Source organism: Pteronotus mesoamericanus, unplaced genomic scaffold, assembly GCF_021234165.1.
Source record: "Pteronotus mesoamericanus isolate MK-2021 breed Mesoamerican mustached bat unplaced genomic scaffold, CSHL_Meso_final contig_221, whole genome shotgun sequence".
Taxonomy (NCBI): Eukaryota; Metazoa; Chordata; class Mammalia; order Chiroptera; family Mormoopidae; genus Pteronotus; species Pteronotus mesoamericanus.
The window spans coordinates 19,084,356-19,101,533 of NW_026555092.1; the positions used below are offsets into that span (position 1 = coordinate 19,084,356).

General features: G+C 37.3%; 1 protein-coding gene across 1 annotated transcript in view; it reads right to left on the reverse strand.

Moving 5' to 3' along the window:
• EIF2B3 (eukaryotic translation initiation factor 2B subunit gamma) overlaps positions 1-17,178 on the reverse strand; it is a 104,855-nt gene that overhangs the window by 82,735 nt on the left and 4,942 nt on the right. The window contains exon 3 of the mRNA XM_054572128.1: positions 14,081-14,226. Within this exon, the coding sequence (XP_054428103.1) occupies positions 14,081-14,226 (146 nt within the window). The remainder of the gene's footprint in view (positions 1-14,080; positions 14,227-17,178) is intronic.

The window sequence follows — 17,178 nt, forward strand, 5'->3', positions numbered from 1 at the left end:
AATGCTAGGAGCCAAGTCTTTACCTTTCAGAAAGAAGAATTTAATAGTTTTCTCTGAGGAATCTGAGAGTCTAAGAGACAAAACCCTAAAGATGCAGATATAAGAGACTGCCCCAAAAGAGCCCAACCACATTATCACATCACCCTACAATGAAGCTCATAGTCATCACGCCCCATCCATATATAAAGTATGAGCAAAAAGATAAATAAAAATATGAGAGAAAAGAAAATTAGAGTACCAGTCTAAGAAACCTATTATCAGAGTAAGTTTCCAGAAAAAAAAAAAACCCACATAAGAATCATTAACAAAATGATTTTTTTAAATATCCCTAAACTGAAGGACATGGATATCTAAACTAATAGCGTTCACTGAGTGGAAGGCTCACATGGATAAAAACAGACTCACATGAAAGTACATCATCATGACATTTAAGAATACTTGGGACAAACAGGGAGATGCCACAAATTTCCAAGAAAAAGCTGGTCACAACTGAAAACTAAAGACAATAGAGCAATGCCTTCAAAATTCTTAGGTATCAGCTTTCCAACTGAGGATTCTATACCTAGTCAAATTATCCATCAGGTATGAGTCCAGAATAGAGATTTTTCAGGCATGCAAGGTCTCAAAAACTTTCGCTTCTTTACAAATTTTATCAGGAAGCTCTAGTAAGTTTTCCATACAAGGGGAGAAACCAAGAAAAAGAAGAATGTGGATTTTAGGAAACAGGACATCGAACTGAAGAAACTGATGGTGAAGAAACTGATGGTCAATATAAAAGATGACATAATGACAACTGCGGACAAGGCGTGGGAAGCGATCACTACAAACTGCTTTATATCAGAGGCTCTGGGAGAACTTCGTTAGGAAGATGAAATTGGTAGAATAAACGATGAGTCTAAATATTTCAAGAGGTAATCAGACAACCAGTAAAAATGTTGAATTAATTTAGTTCTTCTCCCATAGTCTCGTGCAGGGAGATGATGATGTAACAGATAATTTTAATCCTCTGTGCAAGTACAAAAAAATGGTACCTAATCTAATCTTAGAAAGTCAGAGAAGGATTGTTGGAGCAGATCATGCCCAAGCTAATAGCTGAAAAAAGGTGGGGTAGCTAGTGGTTATTTCCAATGAATTCCCTGGTCACAATGGCAGAATGCTTATGGACTTCCCACAAATTGTATGGTGCACTCCATCAGTCAGGCTATAGTGTTACCTTATGATTCAGAGCAGGACAGGAGATCTGAGCAAGAGTTTCCAAAAATCTAAGTCATGTGGGCTGCTTGTCATTCAAAGATAAACAGAGTTTGTGATGACAACCTGGGCTTTCTCCCATAATTCCTAGCTATCAAATCTCTCCACTATCCTATAGCCCTTCATTCCATAAAAGTGTTCCTATTGATGAAGGAAGGAAGAGACTCAGAAGACTCGGGCTCACACAGAACTTGCACGTTTTCTGGCTACCAAAGGCACTACAGGGCTGCAGAAATCACACACAAAGGCCAGAGTTCCAACAAGTTGCAGTCTGTGAGAGGTTAAGATGAAAACACTTCAAGCTTGTGCATACAGATACTTGGTTAGTACAGTCAATAGAAAAGCTCCATTGAGATTAACAGGAGGAAAATAAAGTTAAAAAATTCACTCATTCAATTTGTTAACTTATTTCTGCCATTCATACCTGCTGGGCTTTTCACTATACCACCAGCAGGCTCAAAGAAAGCATCATCACGGACATAGTGAGGCCCTCCTAGGCAACAACAGCCCACCAAAGCAGTCGTAAGAAAAAAGTTGCCACTTAAAAAAGCCTTCAAGCAAGCTGGGAGCAAGTTCTCAGATCTTCACTTGACCAAATTGCACTCCTTTTCAAACAGATAGAAATCTGCCAAAAACAAGTCTCTGGGCAAAATGAAAGGTTCCAGGAAAGAAGAGAGAGATTTATAATTTGATAAAGACATCAAACACTCAACTGAAAAGAACTTGCACTTAGCTTTTTGAACATCTAAAAATAGCATGTATGCTCAATCTTTCTAATAAGCTGTCTCTGGGATGGGGATTTCATGGGCATAGTTTGTTCTCTGTTGTAGCATGTTAGCTGTTTCATAAGAGAGATAACAATAGTCCTTTTCCTACATCAAAGGACTTAAATAACTAAACCTCTAACTAATGTGTTGGTATCATTATCCCTATTTTCTTGGTTGTGAAACTGAGGCAAAGGATAAACAAGGCTTGCCTGAGGCCAAAGAAAGATTCTTGCCTAGATTAAATATAAAATTATTAGTTCCATAATCTCTAAATTAAGAGAAGCCATCAGACCTGCAATATAAGATAAGTGCTTTAAACACACTACAGAAATCGATTATAGATTTAGTCTGCTGAGGCCTCTTAATATACCTCACTAAACTATTCCCAAAACACTTATATGAGAAATAATCACATTGTTTCTAAAGCACAAAAATGGCACCAATGGCCAATTACCTTAGCCAATTAGAGGAGCATCTAATCTAGGAGCATCTAGAGGGTCAGGTTCAAAGTCCGAGGAGTCAGCCAGCTTTGCTTTATGTGCTGATTACAGGCTGCATCCTTACTTCTTATCTCAGAAGAGTTCTTTTTGCTCAAAAAGAGCCAGGCTTCTTGCTTATATGGTTCTAGACAGGATAAAAAGTCTTCCTACAGCAATGTATCTCTCTCCACTTAGGGAAAAATATCAACAAACAATAGTTGCCCACTTGCAAGGCAAGGATACTACATCGTTTCCTGAGTCTTGTTAGACTTGCCAATTTAAAAATGTTTTATACAAAAAATATTTGATTAAGAGTTCTATAACCACAAAATTGCATACTTTAATAAAGTTCTATATACAGGGTGAGACAAAAGTAGGTTTGCAGTTGTTCATATGGAAACTAATGCAGCACTGGCTGGTGTGCTTCAGTGGATTGAGCGCATGCCTATAAACTGAAAGGTCGCTGGTTCAATTCCTAGTCAGGGCACAGGCTTGGGTTGAGGGCCAGGGCCCCAGCTGGGGCATGAGAGGCAGACAATTGCTATCTCTCTCCCTCCCTTCCCCTCTCTCTGAAAATAAATAAATAAAATCTTTTTAAAAAAATAACAATACACGAATAAACACTGTGTTTTGTGTACTCATAACTGCAAACCTACTTTTGCCCCACTCTGCATAGATATAACTATCTGATGTCCACAACAAATTCTACAAACATCAACCCCACAGATTCACAAAGAGAAGAAAAAAAGTAATTTTGAAATATTAGACAAACTTGACCTGTTTTAAAGCCAAGGGTCTAGAATTAGTGTAGATTATAAGGACTACTGATGCTTGTCTTTTGGAGGCAACATGATAGAGTGAAAAACCCACAGGCATTTGAGATGCACGAACACATCTCATAACCCAGGGCTGGGTTTTAGCTCTGGCTCATCACCTTACCAGGTGTGGGCTTTGGGGAAGCTTATTTAAACTCTGTGAGTGTCAGGTTTCTCAACTGAAAAACAGGATAATACCATCTACCTTTTAAGGTTTCTGTGGGAACTAAAAATCTACAAGGCCAGACACACACAGTAAATATGAAAAATCTCCCTTATGATCTTCAGAGCAAACATACTAGGAACTCCAAGAAAATAAAATTTACATCCTCCTAATCAGCTTACAGATGAATTCCCTACTTTAGGGTAGTCTCTAAGAACAGGAACTAATGTTCAGAAATAAATCAATTAATTTCTCAAATGTACTCATTTATACAGCTTTTGCAAATTTAGGTATCCTTAGAAGTGCTCAAATGGCCACAGAGATCTGGTGTGAATAATCAGCTACTACTGCAAAGCAGGTCTCTGATGCTTTTCAATTTGATTTTTCTTCTGTCTTTCTGTTCTCTCCAACATGTTCAACTTCTAAAAAAGAAAGATCAAATTACACCTTAAATGTATGTAATTCAGGCTGCCGCAACTCAGGAAAAAAAAGACTACCAATAAAGTTATTTCACTGATATGTTTTCTTTTCTTAGTATGTATCAAAGAATAGAGACCTATGTAAAAGTTTTAAAAGTATATGCTTATACTTACTGAGGCCTTCATATGACACTATTTGGAGCTAAAAATATTCCGTCATATCTCGGCTTCGTAATCCTTCAACTGTTCAAGTACAGGATCTATAAACATTTTTATGCTTTTTCTGGGGCTAGTCTGTCCTCTTCACACTAGGAGTATGTGTCCCTGCACAGGGCTCTAGGATCACAAATTCTCCCTGTAAGACTCCAGGGGTCAATGAAGCAGTCCTTCAATAAGCAGATCCAAGCTGTGTTTCCTGGTACTCCTCTAGAGGGCGCATGGTACTTTTCTAACTCCTCTTTACCATGCCCCTAACACACCCTACTATTGCACTATCAGCTAAAAATTCAATGTCCACCGAGATATGTGCCATCTGGCTGTACCTAGCTGACATTACCCTACTAGGCCCTTGATTACTCAGTGCATTTACTGAGACTTTGGCAACTTATGCATAGTCTGTCCTTCCACATGAACTTTAGGGAAGGTACTCAAACTCTCTGAGCTCTACTCCTCTCAACTGTAAAATGCGTATAAAGATAGTATTTACCTGAGTGTAGTTGGAGGATTAAGTAAAATAATGTACATTAAGTGTTTAGCATGAAGGCCTCTGGTTTTGGAAAATTGGTGGACTGAGAACCCAAAAATTCTGTTACAAACACCTAAAAGATTTGGATAAGACATAAAACATTGCAAATATATTAGAACTTTCAAGAAAGAACGGGGAAAATATTAAGTGCCAGAACTGAAGAAGGATGAATAAGGCATTCTATGGGCCCACCTTTTTATTCCAGCAATTTCTCTGGCAATCAGCTATGTAACCTGATAGCATTTCACTCAGTTCACCAGTCACCTCTCATTTTCTGCTCTCAGACTTCCAGCAACCACCAAGTGGGATTTCCGTGCGAATCCATTCAACTGTTCTGGCACACATGCAAACCTTAAGTGTGAAGAAGTTTATACCCATGGGGCAACTTTTGACCAATGGGGAAAGGAAGCCAAGGAATAAATACTCCTCTTTTCCCAGCCTTGGACAATTACTCTGAGGTACAACCTACCTGGCCCTTTAAAAATCCCCAGTGGAATTGCACCTCAGTTGCTGGGAGTGGTAACCAAATACATAACAGGTACTTTCCATTTTCCCCTATATCACTATTTCTAAATCCCACCCCTGTTCCTTAGGATCACTTCTCAAAATAAACTGCCTGTACACATACCTTCGTCTCAAGTTCTGCTTTTGTATAAAATCCAGGCTAAGGTAGAACATCAGGAATAGTTATTTAGGAATAGAGGGAACTGCATGTATTCCAGATAGATGTTCAAGTATCCAAATTTGTGGAATAGCAAAGGAGTAGTATATTTAGTGAGCAAAACATAGCTACACGTCTTACTATCCCTATAAACCTGTTCCTCATCTTGTGGCATCTAACTTTGTGAATGTCACCACCATCCGCCCATTTGCTCTTGCTAGGAACCCCAGGAGTCATGCATGACCCCTGCCGCCTCTCTTTATCCTCCCATATCCAATTAATTAGCCCCAAAGTTCTCCTAAACATTCTCCAATTTGTTGCCATCTCTCCATTACCACCACCATTGCCTTGGTTTGGTCCTTCATCACTTCCTACAGGTTTCTTATAATAGCGTCCCTGTGATCTTTCTGGCTCTCCTCACTCATGCAGTGACATTTCTAAAACATTAACCTGTTAATAATCCTTCAAAGTATTCCTACAGGATAAAGTAATATTCCATTCTTACCACTATCCCAGGCTGTATGGCACAGTACGGTAGTTAAGAGCACAGGCTGTGACATCAGAGACCCAGGCTCAATCACTAACTTTCATGAAAGTCTCCTAAGACTTTACCCCCCTGATCTGCTCTCAGGCAGGTGTGCAGAGACTGGGGCAGTCTTGGCCCTACGAGCTGTGGAAACTGGCAACAATACTCACTTTCAAAATGAAGCCATGCAATGAGGAGAAATTGCTGGGAATAGAATCCAAATTAGGTAGGGCAGGAACAATCAGTGCAAAGAAAAGAGGAAGGTCAGATACAACGGAGATGCTAGAGCACAGAAGGAAGATCTCAAAAGGGGGAGCTCTAGAGCTACGGAACAACAGAAGTTGTCCTGACCCCTTCTAAAAATTTAGGAAATTTAATTTCAGGTAAAAATTAGCAATATAAAAGGATTACAGTCAAATTCTATACAAAGTTGTCAAAAAAAGATAATAAAGGTTAGAATAACATCTCTATAATGAAGCACATGTCACTAAATAGATTAAATCTGTAGCTTAATATTTCAAAATAATCTAAAATAAGAAAATGACATGTGAAGGACAACATGAATCTCAGTTAGAAAAGTTAGAAATAAGATGACAGAACTTAAGAAAGAACTGGAAATAAGAGCAAAAATCTTTTCAGAAATAATAGCTAAACTAGAAAAAAACACAGGAGTGAATAAAACCCAACTCATAATGCCTTAAAGGAAACAGGATATAAAAGAGGAGAAAATTGTAAAATTAAAAAAGAAATAGATAAAAAGTAACAGAAAGAGAAGAAAAGCAGCAAAAATTAGCATAAGAGTCCCAAAGACTAAAACCAAAGGAATAGAACAAATACATAAAACAACTCTAGAAAATTCTCCAAAATAATAACAAACATTGAAACTGTATATGAAAAGCACATACTGCATATCTAGGAAATATGATTGAGAACAATCAATGGGGTATATCATGTAGCAAAACCACAAGATTTTAAAGAAAAATAAAAACTCCTTTGGGAATCCAGATTAAAGGACCAAGCCATTCATAAGGGAAAGAGACATTTTCACTTGGACTTTTTTGACAGCAACTTTTTGTCAGAAGATAATGGAAGATGTACATTTAAGATATACAAGGGAAAAACGTGAGTTAAGGATTTTATATCCATATATATATTGGTGTTGACATATAAAGGCTGCAGATAATCTGTTGAGCGTTGATATCATGAGCACTTCCTAAAGATTCTATTGGAAATAAGCGTCCGATAAGCCAAATGACTGGAGGGACGAGGACTAGAGACTGGTAGTAATGATAATTAAGAGCTGTTAGCATCACAAAAAGGGACACAATCCAGAAAATTATGTGCTTCACCTATTAACAGTCTTGTCCCCTTGCCCCAAATTCAAACCTGAGTTTAATTAAGTCTCTTGGTCCAACTGCCAACTTACAGAAAATACAGAGGAGAGCAGCACTTATTAAACAACACTACAGGATTGCAATCAACAAAATACGGACTGTGGGAAACTGCAAGAAAAACGCCCAGTTCCCTCAACAAATAAGTTACTTTAAAAACAAAAAAGAAAACCTATATATTTAAAGAGACATTTCAACCAATTTTAATACTTAGTGCATATGTACCCCGATTTAAATAAACACACTAAAAAACATTTAAAAACTATATTTATAAGGCAACTGGAAATGCATACACTGATTGGGTATTTGATGATAATAAAGAATTACTAGTAACTTGGTTTATTTAGGTATTATGATGGCATTAAAGTTTTATTTTTATTTTTAAGGCATTCTCACCTTAGCAATATATTCTTAAACATTTACAGATGAAATAATATGTCTGAGATTTGATTTGCTTCAAAAGAACATGAGAGACAGCTAGTTGGGTGGGGATATAGATGAAATAAGATTTGTTATGCTGGTGACTGTTGAGGCCATGTGACAGATACACGGGCAATGTCTACTTTTGTACATATTTGAAATTTTCCATAATAAAGTTTTTAAAAATAACTATGTCAGGTCCACAACTGGTATTTAATAAATAACAACTATAATCATTATTATTAATTGACCCTCAATAAATATTCACAAAATAAATGAGTTAAGACATAGATAAGACTGACTCATTCATCAACAAATATGAAACACTGTTGCAGAGAAAATATAAAATCTAAGAACTTGCATGCTATCAGTAGTAGCTATAAGAATGGAATTCACTCACCCAGGGCCTGGGAGAATGAATGAACCAATAATCTCTGTTCTTAAATCAGGGAAAGAGGTTTGGGCAACTAAAATAAAAAGTGAGAAGCCAGTAAATCAGCAAAATTGTGAGATGAGATAAGGCAAAACGAAGTTGAAAATAGTGCCAGAAGAATAAAATCAAATGAAAAATGTCCTTTAGTTGAAAAAAAATAACAAATACGATGTCCAGCTTCAATATCTCATAAGCACACATGATTTATTCCCACATATAAAACTGCAATATATTTAGTAAATTCAATACAAATTTTTTTATTATAAATTAAAATGGTAAAATACATTTTAGACAAAAAAGGTAAATAAAGTTGATATACTACTGTGGTCTTTCTCTGAGAAAAGCAGAAGCCATGTAGGATAACCTCACATTAGTATTTGGGCAACTCAATCTGCAGGAAGTAGGGAAAGACAAAATAAACAAAAGCTAATGAACCTAAAATCTCAAAGGGATTATTCTTTATCTTATCTAAAATTTTACTGAAAGCAGACCAAAAGAGAGTCTCCAAGAGTTTAGGAAACTGCTTTGTGGGCATAGAGGAAGACAAATGAATTGGCTTAAGGGGGCACTGAGTTTAAGGCATGGCACGGCCCGGGGTACAACCTTCTCCTTTAGAGAGGTACCTGTCATCCCTTAGCAAACACTGACAAACTGCCTTCTCAGGCTATCTCACTGTCTTCAATTGTTTATACCATTTCTACTGCCCTTCCTACAAGTTTATATGGATCCCAACCAGATAGCTCTGAATTTTGGCTTAGCTCAGCTCAGGTTTTACTTTGTTGTTGTTGTTCTTTTTTTTTTAAAATTCTTTTTTAAAAAGATTTTATTTATTTATTTTTAGACAGAGGGGAAGGGCGGGAGAAAAACAGGGAGAGAACCATCAATGTGTGGTTGCCTCTCGTGTGTCCCCCCACTGGGGACCTGACCCACAACCCAGGTATGTGCCCTGACTGGGAATTAAACAGGTGACCCTTTAGTTCACAGGTCAGTGCTCAATTCATTGAGCCACACCAGCCAGGGCGGTTTTACTTTGTTCTTAATGGTGATTTAGGAGTCTACTTATATTCTTCCACAGGTTGGCTTTGTTGTCTTCTGCTCTGGGTTGAAATGCAAGTAGATGTGAAGCTGGGATTTCAGGAGCCACTAGTATAGGAAAAACGAAGTAAAGATAGCAAAGATAGAAGGCAGAAACTTCCAAATCAAAGTCACAGCTTGAGAAGGTCCAAGAGTAGGGTTATATGAAAAGGATACAATGTAAATGATGTGGAAACAAAGGGTTAAGGGAGAAAAAGAAATGAGACCATGCCAAATGACTTAATGAGAATTCTGATCTTAGGTGCAAGGGGAAGCCTTAAAATAGGGAGCAAATAATCAAAACCATAAGAAGAGGTAGGAACTTCGGAGTAAAATGTTCTTCTGGCAGTCACTTTACTCTCCTCCTCATATCCTCTCCTATTAATCATTGCCACTAATACTTCTCAAGCCTCTAAGAGTTATAGGAATTCATTTGCGCGTGACTCCTAGCATCTCTCTCCAGTTCCAGGGTAAGGTAAACATAACATTTCTAAGATTTACAAATTAGGCAAACAGTGAGGATTCACACTTCCATCCTAAACTTTTAGACAGTAGTTAACACAGCCTCTGGGAAGACCACTAAACATCTTTAGTTTCTTTGTAAACCTGGCATCTGACCTGTGAAAGAGCAGAATTCTCATTTCATTATCTTAATGAAATTGCCTATATTTCCCGTGAAGAAATCTGTAGTTGCTCTCCAGAAAGTAATGCACCCAATATTATGGTATTGAAATCCCCAGCCTAATCAGAAGCACTGATTTGAGTAAAACCTTAGAAAACAAAAAGGGAGGTAAAAAAATACATGGAAATGTCTATATACATTGCACGGGAGGCCCTGGCCAGGGCAATAAGACCATAAACAGAAATAAATAGTATAAAGATTAAAAAGGAAGATGTAATACTCTTTGCATTTGCAGGCAACGTGATGGTGAATATAGTAAATCCTACAGAATCTACAATTTTACAAGGTCACGGGGTACAAAGTCAATATACAAGAACCAGTTGTATGTCTATATACAAACAATAAACAGTTGTAAAATAGAATAAAAAATACCAGGTACAATATCATTAAAAAGTTACCTAGGAATAATTTACCAAGAGATGTTAAAAATCTCTAAACTGAAAATTATAAAACCATATTGAAAGAAATGAAAGGAAATCTAAATAAAGAGATGTTCAAGAATTGGAAGAATCAGATTTCCGGCCAAGATGGAGGCGTAGGCAGAAACACTTTGCCTTCTCGCACAACCAAAAGAAGGACAACAACAAATTTAAAAACAAAAAATAACCAGAACTGCCAGGAAATCGAACTGAATGGAAGTCTGACAACCAAGGAGTTAAAGAAGAAACATTCATCCAGACTGGTAGGAGGGGCGGAGACGGGCAGCTGGGGTGGAGAGGGCGTGCAGTAAGGCAGTGGCAGGCAGACCAGGAGGTCCCACATTCGCGTGCGGATAAACCAGGAGGAACAGCTGGGGAGTGAGACAGACCAGCAATCCAGGGCTCCAGTGCAGGAAAAGAAAGCCTGAAAACCTCTGGCTGTAAAAACCTGTGGGGGTTGTAGCAGTGGGAAAAACTCCCATCCTCATAGGAGAGTTCGTTGGAGAGACCCATAGGGTCCTAGAATGTACACAAACCCACCCACCTCAGAATCAGCATGAGAAGGGCTCAATTTGCTTGTGGGAAGCAGGGGAAGTGACTGAAAGCCAGCAGAGAGCCCAGCAAGTGGCCCTGTTCCCTCTCTGACCCCGCCTCCACATAAAGTGCCACAATGCAGCAACCTGGGTTGCCCCGCCCTGGCGAATACCTAAGGCTATTCATGATGTTAATAGGGTAGGGTAAACATAACAGGCATGCTGAGACAAAGAAATATGGCCCAAATGAAAGAACAGATCAAAGCTCCAAAAACAGAACTTAGAGATCAACAGAGAGCCAACCTATCAGATGCACAGTTCAAAACACTGGTAATCAGGATACTCACAGAAATCGTGGGGTATTGTCGCAAAATAGAGTAAAAAATGAAGGCGATGCAAATTGAAATAAAGAAAAATATACAGGGAGTCAACAGTAAAGGGAAAGAAACCGGGACCCAAATCAATGATTGGGAGCAGAAGGAAGAGATAAACATTCAGCCAGAATAGAATGAAGAAACAAGAATTCAAAAAAAAGAAGAGAGGCTTAGGAACTTCTGGGACAACTTTAAACATTCCAACATCTGAATCATAGGGGTACCAGAAGGAAAAGAGGAAAAGCAAGAAATTGAAAAGTTATTTGAAAGAAGAATGAAGGAGAACTTTCCCAGTCTGGCAAAGGAAACAGACTTCCAGGAGCTTCAGGAAGCTTAGAGAGTCCCAAAGAAGTTGGATCCAATGAAGTACACACCAAGGTACATCATGTGTAAGTTACCCAAGATTAAAGATAAGGAGAGAATCTTAAAAGCAGCAAGAGAAAAGAAGACAGTTACTTACAAAGGAGTTCCCAGAAGACTATCAGCTGATTTCTCAAAAGAAACCTTTCAGGCAAGAAGGGGCTGGAAAGAAGTATTCGAAGTCACAAAAGCCAAGGACCTACATCCAAGATTACTCTATCCAGCAAAGCTATCACTTAGAATGGAAGGGAAAATAAAGTGCTTCCTAGATAAGGTAAAGTTAAAGTAGTTCACAGTCACCAAGCCCTTACAAGAAATGTTAAAGGGACTTATCTAAGAAAAAGAAGATAATCAAAAACTATGAACAGTAAAATGACAAAAAACTCACAACTATCAACAACTGAACATAAGAAATGAAAACAAAAATAAAAACAAAAACAAAAGCAAACTAAGCAAACAACTAAAACAGGAACAGAATCATAGAAAAGGAGATCAGAGGGGTGGGGGAGGAGAGAAGAATGGGGAAAAGGGTATAGGGAATAAGAATAAGTAGTAGGTAGAAAACAAACAGGGGGAGGTTAAGAATAGTATAGGAAATGGCCTTAGCTGGTGTGGCTCAGTGGATTGAGTGTTGGCCTGCGAACCAGAGGGTTGCTAGTTTGATTTCCAGTGTAGGGCACATGCATTGGTTGCAGGCCATGTCCCCAGAAAGGGGCACACAAGATGGAACCACACATTGATGTTTCTCTCCCTCTTTGAACTTATATGTATGACCCCTGGACATGAACTAAGGTGGGGTGGGAATGTTGGTGGGAGGGGGCGGTGCAGGGTGGAGGGGAATAAAGGGGAGAAAAAAAATGGGACAACTGCAATAGCATAATCAATAAAATATGCTATATATATATGTATGTATAAAAGAATTGGAAGAATCAATATTAAGGTATCAATTCTCCCCAAACTGATCTATACATTCAATGCAATTCCAATAAAAATTTCCCCCAAAATTTTTTTGCAGAAACTGACAAACTAATTCTAAAATTTATATGGAAAACTTCCGGCCAAGATGGAGGTGTAGGTAGATATGTTTTGCTTCCTCGCACAACCAAAAGGACAACAAATTTAAAAACAAAAAACAACCAGAACTGCCAGAAACTCAAACTGTATGGAAGTCCCACAGCCAAGGAATTGAAGAAACATTCACCCAGACCCGTAGGAGGGGTGGTGACCAAGAGGACACAGGGCAAAGAGGATGGGGCAAGGTGGTGGCTGGTGGACCGGCGGATCCCACATTCGTGTGCAGATACACTAGGAAGAAGCAACTCATGTATTGCTGATGGAAGTGTAAAATAGTATTGTACAACCAGTTGGAAAACAATTGGCAGTTTCTAATAAAGTAAACCCTACAACCTAGAATGCTTTCACAAATAGGGCAATGTTTGTATAGCTTTATTCTAAATATCCAAAATTAGAAACAATCCAAGTGACCATCAACAGGAAAATGGGTAAAGAGTGTTATATTTCTTCAATGGAATACTATTCAGCAATAAAAAAGAACAAACTAGTTATACCTGCAAAATGAATGAATCTGAAAAATATTATGTTGAACAAAAGAAACCAGAATAAAATTGTATGATTCCATTTATATCTAGTTCATAAACAAACATAATTAATATATGGTGACAGAAATCAGAACAACAGCTGACTCTAGAGGTGTGGGACTGACTGAAAAGAAACACAAAGGAAATTTCAGAGGTGACAGAAATGACCCAGATTTGGGTAATGGTAAACTGGATGTATTTATTTGTCTAAACTCATTGAACTGTATACTAGTTAATATCTGTGTATATTTTACTATGTGTAAATTATTGCCCAATCAAGGGGAAGGAAGGCCATGTATATTTCTGCATTAATTTTTTGTTCTTTAGTGCATAGGTAGGTTGAAAATATTAATACATCTGTTTGCAGTCACCAGAAATAGCAGAAGAAAGTCTGCCCCGCTATTCAAACAAGATGGCACCATTATCACACAGACTGAATTTTTTTCACAAAGATCAATTTTAGAACTAAATTTATGATGGATCTTTCTCAATTTATGGGCCACCGGCCACTGCAGACACTGCATTCTCATATCCATATGTCCTTGTTAGTTTTTTAATCACAAGAGACTAAAAGTTTAAATATTATTATGTGAGGGGACCTAGAATTTTTAAAGTTCCTCTATAATTCTGTCCAGTTAATCGGTCATCTGCAGAGTTATTATATCATTATATAATAATTTTACTTATCCATGAACTTCATATAAATGGAATCTTGTAAATTTGAAGTATTTTTTTAGAAAGATGTACTATTATTTGAAAATACTGGATACCAGTGACTGTGAATGCCTAAATGCCTAAATCTTCACTAGCAATTACATTAAACTAAGACCAGTTGAAGAGTACATGGGCAACAAAGTATGTGATGCCAGAATACATTTTTTAAAAAGTATTGTAAACTATAATGCACTGGAGAAACATACGATGATATTTATCTTCAATAAACAATAAAAATCAAGAAATAGTTTTTTACCTTAAGTTTTGGATATATGTGGCGCAGGGAATCTGCAGTTCCCTTGTCAGCTTCATCAGGAATACACACAATATCTAGCTTCATTTTCACCTTGAATTCTGCAGATAGAGCTTTTTGGACATCCCTGGTTGTAATAACAATGACTTCTATAGCACAAAAGAAAAAAGAAAAACACAAAAACTCTCATTCACTTAGATTATAATTTGTCTATTTCAATTAGATTTGGTACTTCTAACAGTTAATATTATTGAGCCTTTTCAGGTATTTTACACACATTGTCTCAATTCTTACAACAATCTCATTATTTACAACTGAGGAAACTTGGACTATAAGTTGTGTGGCTTTGTTCAGGGTCACAAAACTAGTAAACAATAGGTTCTAGATAAAACTCAGGTCTGTCTGATTAGAGCCCACACCCTAATATATGACATGATATTTCTTGGAGTAAAGAATTGGAGTGAAGAGCATTCATCAAAATGTATCACGTTTTAACTCTTCATTCACTACAAAGAGCTGTCACCACTTCCCACCAGGTAGCCATTAGTTCCTCACTGAGGATCACAATGAACCTTACTAAGAAGCAATTTCCACATATCAGATGTCTTTACCCATGTAGCTATTTGTCATGGAGCTATCTGTTTACCCTTTGGTAGGGTAATGTAACCCGCTATAACATAACAAGTGTTGCTGATGTCCAAGGACTGAATTTTATCACCTCAAAAGTGGAATAATTTCCACTTGTCCCATGATAGTGCTCCAGGGGATAATTATCTCTCCCTTTCACTGTAATCATTCTTTTCTTTTCTATTTTCTTCCCTTCTCTTCTTTTTTCCTCTTTCTTGTTCAAATCATCCTTCTTTGATTTTCTCTTCTTACCTCCTCTCCTCATTCTGCCTTCTCTTAGTCACTTACTCACTCATTCATCTAATAAATACAAATATATTTAATATGTAAAGGACAAATAGGCACTGAGAATTCAGAAATGAATTCAACATGGTTTTTATTTTAAAGAAAGTTAACTATAATTTTAAAGAAAGTTCCTATTTGAAGAAATTAAACATGGAAATGATTAAGGAAGGTTTCATGGAAGAGATGGCATCTGAGGTAATCCATGATGAATTTAAGTACAACAAAAATTTCTTTAGTATATACTATATGCAAACTGCTGATATAATAAAAATGAGTGAGACACAGTATCTGCTCTCAAAGAGATCAGTCTGCTATGCCACTAACTACAGCATAAAACAGACCTTGAGAGGTAGTAAGACAGAAAAACAAAGTGTGATGGGCATAGAAGACAGGGCAATCATGCTGTTTGAGATTTCAAAGAGGTGACATTTACATAGGTTAGAGAGACCATTTAGGTAGAGTAGACAGAGTGAAGGGAGTAACTTAACTGCAAATATGGCATAGTCAGTCTAACAACTGGACCAAGACACTTCAGTATGGAGAGAGACAAAAGCTAAGGGCTATGTTAATTTCTCCAAGATCATGAAAAATATAAAAAGAGCAAACACAGGCTTGATTGCTAAACTCCAGAGTCCTATGTGAAGAAGGCATGCTCCAGCCCTGGCTGGTGTGGCTCAGTGGGTTGGGCATCGCACTACGAACTGAAAGCACACAGGTTTGATTCCCAGTCAGGGTACATGCCTGGGTTGTGGGCCAGGTCTCCACTTGATGGCATGTGAAAAGCAACCGATCAATGTATTTCTCACATATTGATGTTTCTCTCCCTCTTTTCCCCTCCCTTCTCCTCTCTCTAAAAATAAATGAAATCTTTAAAAGAAAGAAAAAAAGGAGGCATGCTCCAATTTCTGAGTGAGCCTCAGTGAGAGGAATTTTCTATGTAGTGGGTATTAAATATACCACAAAACACCATCCCCAAGCATAACTAAAGATATATATAGCAAAAGTAAAAGGAAAAAAAGTTACAGATGACAAATCCTCAGGGGTAATTAAAGGAAATTAGGAGTTTTTAAAGTATATTAAGGTGTATCCTTCACCTATGAGATTGAGCTCTAAAAAGAAAATCTCTTCTAAAACATAATCTCTTACCATTAATGTCATGTAGACTACTGCATAGAAATGTTATGGGTCTGTCCCAGGAAGGCAATTCTCACAGTGGAATGATCACTGGACCCCAAGACTGGGCCCCACGATCTAGCACCACCTCCATGCGGTCCTCTGATTTGGTACGTCTTCCTATAGGGTAACTCAAACTCATTGTGGCCAAAGCTGAACTCATTCTCTTCATTCAAACCTGTTCCTTGTCTCTTATTCCTTTTCCTAGTAAATAGCATCACCTAGTTACCCAAGCAAAACGTAGCGGGAAAGCTTCTTCCCTCCCTGTTTTTCTATTTCCCCTCCTCTTAATTATCCACTTCCTCAAACATTCCCTCTTCTCCATCCTTAGTACTACTTTTTTAGTTCAGGCCCTCTCCACTGCTGGTGTGGACTTTTGTATCAATCTCCTAGCTCATTTCCCTTCTTATAGTCTTGACTCCCTCAAATCCATTCCTCATGTAACTTCCAAAGCTATTTTTTTAAAAACATAAATCTAAGTTATGAAATTTATTGTCAAATGTTGTTCATAATATTCCCTTATCTTTTTAAGGTCTGTAGAATCTATAGTTATGTCCCTTCTCTCATTCCTGTTATTAGTAATGTCTTCTCTTTTTTTTGTAGATCAATCTAACTAAAGATTTAATAACTTTATTGATTTTTCTGTAATGCTTTTGCCTTCTATTTCATTTATTTCTACTCTTATCTTTTTTAAAATCTTCTTCCTAGTTATTTGGGTTTCATTTGCTCCTCTTCTAGTTTCTGCAAGCAGAACTTTGATGATAATTTGAGATACTTCTTCTTTTCTAATATAGTGCTTAACGCTATATAATTTCCTCTACACAGCTTTTTAACTATATCCCTCAAATTTTAATACAGTGTATTTCATTTTCAGTAAATTAAAAATATTTTCTAATTTCCCTTCTGATTTCTTCTTTAACATATGGTTTATGTAGAAGTATGTGATTTAATTTCCAAACACTTAGGGATTCTCTTGATATCTCTCTGCTATTGATGTCTAATTTAAATCTACTATG